The 9,330-nt window shown below is 35.9% G+C and overlaps 1 protein-coding gene across 1 annotated transcript; it reads left to right on the forward strand.

The window, feature by feature from the left end:
• Window positions 1-630: 630 nt before the first annotated feature.
• LOC133854157 (phospholipase D gamma 1-like) lies at window positions 631-8,300 on the forward strand. Its single transcript, XM_062290219.1, has 10 exons — window positions 631-2,152; window positions 2,607-2,723; window positions 3,517-3,711; window positions 4,315-4,563; window positions 4,676-4,744; window positions 4,850-4,997; window positions 5,763-5,911; window positions 6,047-6,223; window positions 6,337-6,534; window positions 7,773-8,300. Exons 1-10 carry the CDS (start codon window positions 1,184-1,186, stop codon window positions 8,064-8,066), a joined length of 2,565 nt encoding a protein of 854 aa, XP_062146203.1. The 5' UTR covers window positions 631-1,183; the 3' UTR covers window positions 8,067-8,300.
• The last annotated feature ends 1,030 nt before the right edge of the window (window positions 8,301-9,330 follow it).

Genomic DNA, 9,330 nt, shown 5'->3' on the forward strand with positions numbered 1-9,330 from the left:
TTTAATGTGGGACACAACAACACTCACAATTAAATTCACGACAAATCTCTCCCTCACTTATAAGTCTCTTTCACATTAATGCGACTCCCAATCTCGTGTGAATCCTTTGCCAATCCAATAAGTGACTCGTGTAAATGTCATTAATTAATTGGTCAAAACGTGACATACAATTAATTAATTAAACGATAAATTGACAAAGAAAAATAAAATTAAACTCCCATGAAAACCTTTCGACTAAATTTGAATATTTTTACGTTTTAAAACTAACGTACACCCGAAAGCCTTCTACTGTCTCGGACCCTGTGAATGACTGTCTTCTTGCTTTTGTCTCACTCTCTCTGTGGAACGGTGCAACTGGAATGGTGCATTTTCATTCCAGGGGAAACCCTCATTTCTATTCATTATTTAATGGAGGAGGGAAGGAGACAGGAACCTAGTACAAGTTTTCTTCCCTTAGGGGCGGCTGAGGTAGAGAAAGGCTCTGGCTTTCCTATTCGACTGAGAAAACGAGGGAAAACAGAGACGTAAATAATTCCCCTCCTCAGACGCCTGAAAACGACTTTCAATGGTTTCTCCCCACTCCACCTCTCTTGTGGTCTTGTATAATGATCTGGCTTTGAATAATAGTAGTCTAGAGTAGTCCCCACTTGGTCAGTATTTTCTAATGGATAAATTCGATTATTTTTTTCCCCTTCTCTGTACTCATTCAGCATTGAAAAATTTGAGTTTTTTTATTAATCTCTTTATACCATCATTATTCAGATAACCCATTTTCAGATTTTCAATCCTGCCGTCTCTGACTCTCTATCTTTGCCGTGCGCTTTCGTTTACCCATTCAAACCTTCCCATTGAATTGCATACCCGTAAACCCCACGTTCCTATTTCAGTATTCTCCTTCTGGAACGTCAGATTTTCATTAATTTCAGCATATCCGCCTGGTTAATCTCTGCTTCTCATTTTCTCATCACCATTTCCAATTCTCAAGTCAAATACCCAGTTTCCAGAAGCTTTCCCAGATTCATTTTTGTGCCACTTTCTTTCTATGGAGTTGACCAACACATTTCAGTGCCTATTTTCCAAATTGCGATCTTGAATTCTGTCGGAGTTATTGATTACATATACTGAGACATAAGAGTGTTCCATACAATTCAAGCTTTGGAAGTGGTGGAGGATTTAGTGTTATATGGCTCATCCTGCTTATGCTGAAACTCTGTCATTTGGGGGCTCAAACCATGGTCAGGGTCAACAAGCTGTGCCATTTCAGACCAACAAGGCTTCTCTCAAGGTTTGTCTGTTACATGGGAACTTAGATATTTGGGTCAGGGAGGCCAAAAACCTTCCTAACATGGATATGTTTCATAAAAGATTAGGGGACATGTTTTCGAAATTGCCTGGGGAGGTTAGCAGCAAAATAGAAGGGCAGGTGTCTAAGAAGATAACCAGTGATCCCTATGTCATAGTATCAGTATCAGGTGCTGTAATTGGGAGGACTTTTGTGATTGGTAACAGTGAAAACCCTGTTTGGATGCAGCATTTTAATGTTCCTGTTGCACATTCTGCAGCAGAAGTGCATTTTGTTGTCAAAGACAATGATGTTGTTGGTTCGCAGATTATAGGCGCTGTGGGAATTCCAGTGGAGCAATTATGCTCTGGGATGAATATTGAGGGAACCTTCCCCATCCTCAGTGCTAGCGGGAAGCCTTGTAAGGCTGGTGCTGTATTGAGTTTATCGATTCAGTACACCCCAGTGGAGAAAGTGAACCTTTATCATGGAGCAAGTTCAGCACCTGATTACCAAGGTGTCCCTGGTACCTACTTTCCACTTAGGAGAGGTGGAAAAGTGACACTATATCAAGATGCCCATTGTCACGATATTGATGGTTGCCTTCCCACTTTGAAGCTTGATGGTGGTGTTCAGTATGTGCAGGGGAATTGTTGGCATGACATCTTTGAAGCAATAACTCAGGCACGTCGTTTGATATACATTGTAGGGTGGTCGGTGTTCCACAACATTAGACTAATTCGAGATGGTAATAGCGCAACTGATTGCATGTTGGGGGATCTTCTCAAGACCAAGTCGCAGGAAGGTGTAAGGGTTCTGCTCCTTGTATGGGATGATCCTACTTCTAAGAGCATTTTGGGATATAAAACAGTAAGGAGCTAAGCTCAAATATCAGTCTATACTATGCTTGTTTTAATTTTTAAATTCAAATACTAAAATGGTCAGTGAATTTCTTTGTCATTATAGTTTTTTGTTTCTTGGATCTGCAATCTTTATATAATTTGTATTATTCCTCAAATAAGCTTTTTGAATTCTGTCTAAATTTCAATTACCAAACAACGTTTTTTGCAGTTAATATTTGTCTTCATGCTCTCTGTTATTTGTAATTGCTTTATTCTTTTCGTTTTGTATGATCCTCATATGGCAGGAAGGTGAAACACAATTCTAAAGTGTCTGACCCCAAGTCGCTTATTATTGTTTACTTTTCAGTAATCTCTGCTTTATACTCTAGGGATTTTTATTTTTTTCCCTTTCTTTGTTCACCCGTGCCTTTCTTGCATCAAGTAGTTATTTCTATGTATTCATTGATTTCTATAATGTGCAGGAAGGAATCATGCAAACCAATGATGAGGCGACTCGCCGTTTTTTCAAGCACTCTTCAGTGCAAGTGCTACTGTGCCCTCGATCTGCTAGAAAAGGTCATAGCTGGGTCAAGAAACAGGTTGGATATCGATAAAGCACCATATATTTATCCATTTTCTACCTACATGCTGTTTCTTTGAAGCAACAGCTATATATTTGTATCTCATAATTTTACTCGATGCTGCTTTATTGGATGAACTTTTCAAATTCCTTGCAATTGTTTCTATTTATTGGTGTGGTGTTGAAGCTTTGCATTTGAATTAGTAGCAGTGCTGTTTATGAGAACAAGAGGAAATGCACAAGAAGTCTGACATTTGCCTATGGGGAGTTGCATGCTGAAACTATTTGGCCCACTTTCTATATGTTGTTGGCTAATATTTGCCAAGCATCTTTCTTTCTTTTTCTTTTTTTAATAAGACTTTGAACAATGAAAACCTTTATCCTGTTGAAAGTTGAACGAGTTATAAGCATAGTTCACCCATTTCCGAATAAATTTATCTTATTATGGGTTCCAGTATCTGTTATTTTCAACTACACAAACATGTTGTAGATGCCATTTTTCTTTTTGAAAGGTTCTATTAATTTCTGGCCTGCAAGGTTATATATTACTTAGATATTCAACAAGATTCACTTCAGTTTTATCTTCAGATTTATACCACACACGCACACATATCTGTATTTTTGTGTTATATAGTGTTATATATATATATATATATATATATATATATATATATATACATGTATGTTCGTATGTGAATGTGTTTGGATTATCAAATATGGTTTTCTGTTTTAGTAATTGCTTTGGACCTCCCTTTTTTTTTTTTTTCTTTTTTTTTTTTTTTTTTATAATTTTTTTTCCCTTTGATTGTCAGGAAGTTGAAACAATCTATACCCATCATCAGAAAACAGTGATTGTGGATGCTGATGCAGGTCACTATAAAAGAAAAATCATGGCATTTGTTGGAGGTCTTGATCTATGTATGGGTCGATATGACACTCCAAAGCATCATCTTTTCAGGACTTTACAAACAGTGCACAAAGACGACTATCATAACCCTAACTTCACGGTAAATCATTCAATTAATTTTCTCCATTGCCCTTATTGTAGTTGATCCATATTTGGGGAATCTTAAAATTGTCCTTTATTAATCCTATGTAATATCTGGCAAAGATCATGAATAATTTATTTCAAAACTCAAGCATACAAATTTGATTCGTTAGTGTAACTGAAATCAGCTAAAATTGTTTACTGTTGCCAAAGCACGCACACACCAGAGTAGTTGCTTCAAATTCATGCCAATAGGATGTAATACATGGGTAACCCTGCCACTCAGTCCACAGGAATAACATACTGCTAATGGTTCATTAGCATTTGGTAATGTGTAATATGAAGGGGAATTTCCTCAAATTACATGTGTAAGTGGCACCTTTTGTTGGGGGGGGGGGGGGGGGGGGGGGTGGTGGCAGAAGAGTTAGTGAACTCCATACCATGAGCTTGTCTCAGTGACATATGCCACCTCTTGGGGTTACCTCTTATAAGAGTTCTCTAAGCTGGTATGTTAAGTTTTCTCATTTTAGCTTTGAGATGGAATCAATTTTAAAGTATAATAATGAACACCACGTGGGATTTTACCCCCATTTTAACATATTTGATTTGTTAACTTAAACAGGAGCCTCCTGTTGGTTGTCCAAGAGAACCATGGCATGATTTGCATTCTCGTATTGATGGTCCAGCTGCATATGACATCCTCACCAATTTTGAGGAGCGTTGGTTAAGGGCATCAAAACAACACGGGCTTCTGAAGCTAAAAGCATCACATGATGATGCACTACTCAGGATTGAAAGAATTCCTGACATCATTGGGATTGCAGATATTACTTACCAAAGTCACAATGATCCAGAGGATTGGCATGTACAGGTAGGTATATTGGATGTCAATCTTCTATTGGAGTTAGATTTTTCAATTCTTGATCTTTTCCCATTATGGTTTATTTCTTTCTTTCTTTTTGTAAAATTTTCCACAAGTGAAGGTTTTTCGTTCAATTGATTCCAATTCTGTGAAAGGATTTCCGAAGGACCCAAAAGATGCCATGAAAATGGTGAGGAAAATCTTTGGCTTTTTAGCTTGCTTATAAAAAAATAATGCATTTGATTTTGTTCAGAATGAAGGTTGATGGACTAATGTGTTCACATTCTTGTAACAGAATCTTATGTGCGGGAAGAATGTACTGATAGACATGAGCATACATACAGCATATGTGAAAGCAATCCGTGCTGCCCAAAAATTCATTTATATTGAGAACCAGTACTTCCTCGGATCGTCATACAACTGGGATTCTCACAAAGATTTAGGTGAGGGCTTCTAATATATGAGATTAAGAATAAAGGAACAGTAGATAGTGTTCTGTAACTCTAGGACGTGTTGGTATAAGGATCACCTTTACTACTTTTTCCTTTCTCGAAATTTTCTGACAGCATGACAATGGGATTTAAAGTAATTCCATTTCTGTGCTAGTGTTTCAGTCCTCATGTATCTATTACTTATATGTAATGTTGGGCAGTGAGTGATCAGAAAATTAAATTAAAAAAATATAATATTTAGGTCAGTCAGATTTAAGATTAAATACTCTGGCAATTGATGGTTTTGACAATCTATTTACTGCCTTGATTTTGATTTTACTTACATAGCAAGGACACGAGCAGGGATTTCAGTGTTTCTCATGAGTATGTGATCCCCAACCCATATATGAGAATGTTGAATCTCCAAAAAGCTAAAAAATAGGCATGTTTTTGTTATCTAGTCTTGATGTGATCCATTTAATCCTTGGATGTGATCTCAAAACAATTAGGATTTGTGGACAGAAACCATGTCTATTAATGTTATTGATATACTATTTGAGCTTTTAAATGTGATGCTTGGATATTCTACAGTAAGCTTACTTGCACTATTTTGTGCTATTATGCACCATTTTTTGTAATTATCTTAGTGGTAGGTAAGGAATGCTCCCCTCAATTGTTTGAGAGGATATTGGAGAGTAAATAAAAACATGGGTCTCATATCAGATGGCGGCAGGAACATCATTGAATTTGTAGTTATAAAAGTATATTTCTCTTCAGGTGCAAACAATTTAATACCAATGGAAATTGCTCTCAAAATCACCAACAAAATAAAAGCGAATGAGAGATTCTCTGCATATATTATTATCCCAATGTGGCCAGAAGGTGTTCCTACAAGCACGACCACTCAGCGGATTCTCTATTGGCAGGTACATCATTGTTCTCTTTTTTTATTGTCATGTCTGCTTGTTAAGAAGGCAATATTGATGCTTGAGACAGTATGGCATTATTTGTGGGTTTATTGCAACATCTTTCCCACCTGGTTTCATTCTTGACTGCTGCAGCATAAAACAATGCAAATGATGTATGAAACGATTTACAAGGCTTTAAAGGAGGCTGGACTTGAGAACAAGTATGAGCCACAAGACTATTTGAATTTCTTTTGCCTCGGAAATCGTGAGGCACCAGACAGGGAAGACAATTTAGAAGCAAAAAATTCAACTTCTGCAAAGACTCCTCAAGTATTTCCATTATCTGCCTGATTACAGTTTTAGCTTTCTCTTTTCCAAATGTTGTTGTTTATCATTCTTACTCCTTTTTATGTCTTGCTATACATTGTATGTTGGTAACCTAGGCTCTTACTCGGAAGAGTAGGCGTTTTATGATTTATGTCCACTCAAAAGGAATGATTGTGGATGATGAGTATGTCATACTGGGGTCTGCAAATATCAACCAGAGGTCAATGGAAGGAACAAGAGACACAGAAATAGCAATGGGTGCATATCAGCCTAATCATACTTGGGAAAGAAAACATTCAAGGCCACATGGACAGGTAAGCTTAACAAAATTGACCTTTCTGCATTTACCTTGCCACTAGATATGTCTGTCTATATGTATATTACAAAAATGCTAAGTGAACCAGAAGGTCACTAGTATAGGGAAAAAACATGCCATGAAGTTCCATGAAAGTTGGGGAAGATTCTGTTAGCATAATAAATAGTAATTCATTGCAAGATTACTTGAGTAATTTTTTATGATTGTATGAGCATTGAGATTTCATGAGACAGTTAAGCAAATTACACGAGGTACATTACTAGTGAATGTTTATCGGAATTACCTGTTTGGTTATCTCACTTTGTGATTATCAAAGCCACAAGTATTTGAAAAAAGAAAAAGAAAAAAGAAGATCAAAATTGTGTCAAGTTTGGTTTGGCTGTTTTCTTGTAAGTCTCTAAAGCTCATGTCTTCGAAGACTAATGGCCTGGTTTTCTAATGAGTTTTAAGCCTACTTTTTGCTTTTTACCCAAAAAAGTAAAATGCATTCGTTTGATAAACTTTTTTACTGTTAATTTCTCAGATGACAACGTCTTTTCCCTCAGCTCTGTTTACCTAGACAGCAAACCACACGTGTTTCACGATTCCCAAATTGAGCTTATCTTTCTTTTCTTTTCTTTTTTTGTTGTCAAAAGTGACCGGTAGTCAAGTTTACTTAAACAGCAAACCACACGTGTTTCACGATTCCCAAATTGAGCTTATCTTTCTTTTCTTTTCTTTTTTTTTTTTTGTCAAAAGTGACCGGTAGTCACGTATACTTAAACAGCAAACTACACGTGTTTCGTGATTTCCAAATTGAGCATATTTTTCTTTCTTTCTTTTATTTTTTTGTTGTTGTCAAAAGTGACTGGCAGTCACGTTCCCCCTCAGTCGACTGCCAGCATTTCAGCATTTTGTAGGGTATGAGGAAAACTCTAAAATGCACCAATTTCAAATTTCAAACAAAAGGCATCCTAAAAAGGGTTATCAAACGGGCCCTATGTTTGAGGCTTGAGAAAGACTGTTGGTGTTAGTGCTGTTGCTCACCGAGTAATGTTTAAGGTTAATATCTCCTAAGATCCATTTTCAATTCATGCTTTTGAGACATAATGCAAAAGGGTGTGTACTTCTAAAAAAGTCAAAACTTGGATATTGTTTCTCAGTTGTCAACTTGCCATTATAGATGATCAACACAGTTGGCATTCTATTATAATATTTCAATAATGCATGACTATCTGCTAATATATATGGGTGCAGATCTATGGATACAGGATGTCATTATGGGCAGAGCACACTGGGGTGCTGGAGGAATGCTTCAAGCAACCAGAGAACCTTGAATGTGTGAGATGGGTACGGTCCATGAGCGAGTTCAACTGGAGACAATATGCAGCTGATGAGGTAACAGAAATGAATGGTCACCTATTAAGGTATCCGGTCGAAGTTGATCGAACGGGCAAAGTGAAGCCTCTTCCTGGCTGCGAGACATTCCTAGACGTGGGTGGGAATGTAACAGGTACATTTACAGCCATTCAAGAAAATCTCACTATCTAATCTACTTGATGGTAGATGTCCATTCCAGAATTGCTGACAGTTTTTAAGTTCTCCAGTGAAGAGCGTGCGTCTATCCATTGTTTGATAAATAGCAGTATCTCATGTCATTATCCAATCATGCTGTACATTTTTTGTCCTATATTTGTTCATCTTTTTCTAATGTATCAAAAAGTAGAATTTGAACTTACATTCATTAGCCTATTTGTTTGAATTAAGGTTGTTTGATTCAAATTTCCCATAATCTTCTATTGGGTCAGTGTTGACATGTGTTAGTATGTGATTGGAGAGTTAATTTTTTTTTTTTTTTTTTTAAGCGGCTGATGTTGTTCCAATTACATATTGACACATGTCATCAAGTTGTAAAATGATTATATGTATACCATTACTCTATGTTCTTTATTTATTTTTGCTACCGAAACTTTTAGAGGTGATGAGTTGTGATTTCAATAATCCAGCTTACTAATCTAACTGATAACTAAATCAACTAATAATTAGAAGGCATGGCATGTTATAAATTTGGAATACAATAAGAAACAATTTCCTAAGTAGCAACACATGGTTTCTGGTATGAAAAAAAAAAAAAATGTTATATAAATTCTTTGATGCTGCTTCAATTGATAAATGAATATGCTTCCCCACATTGTTGGTTAAGGTTCGAATTGCTGAACTGATCTAGTACTTGAGTGAGAGACAATTCAAGTATTCATGATTAATGCATGGTATTTACTAAGGTTTTTCTCGTTATTTAAAAAAAAAATTACGTGTTAATGTGGTTTCTGTTTAAATAATGGAAAAAAAAAAAAAAAAAAATCAAATATAGTCCCTAAGTTTTCATATGATTTCAATTTAATCCATGGGTTTTAAATTTTTACAATCAAACCCTTAGATTTTTCTCTGATTTTAAATAGATCATTCTGATAAATGTTTGGTATTTCACTCCTATCTCATTCTTGGTTACGTGGACCAATAATGTTGTTAAAAAATTAGGGTCTCACTACACTCTCTCTAATATCTCTCACATTATTGGTTCACATAACATAGTTAGTTCAAAATTACAAATATACCTTAAATAAAAGAAAATAAAATTACAAATCATATATGTAATTAACGTTAGTGTGGCAAGTATAGTGAGTAAACGACATATCAAACACAATTCACGCAGCATAAATTGGTTAGTCTGACTTGAAATTAGACTATGTTTCAATACAATTCGAATCTGACACACAATACTAGGTTAATGAAACGACGTATTTAAAATCAGAGA

Source organism: Alnus glutinosa, chromosome 13, assembly GCF_958979055.1.
Source record: "Alnus glutinosa chromosome 13, dhAlnGlut1.1, whole genome shotgun sequence".
Classification (NCBI taxonomy): domain Eukaryota; kingdom Viridiplantae; phylum Streptophyta; class Magnoliopsida; order Fagales; family Betulaceae; genus Alnus; species Alnus glutinosa.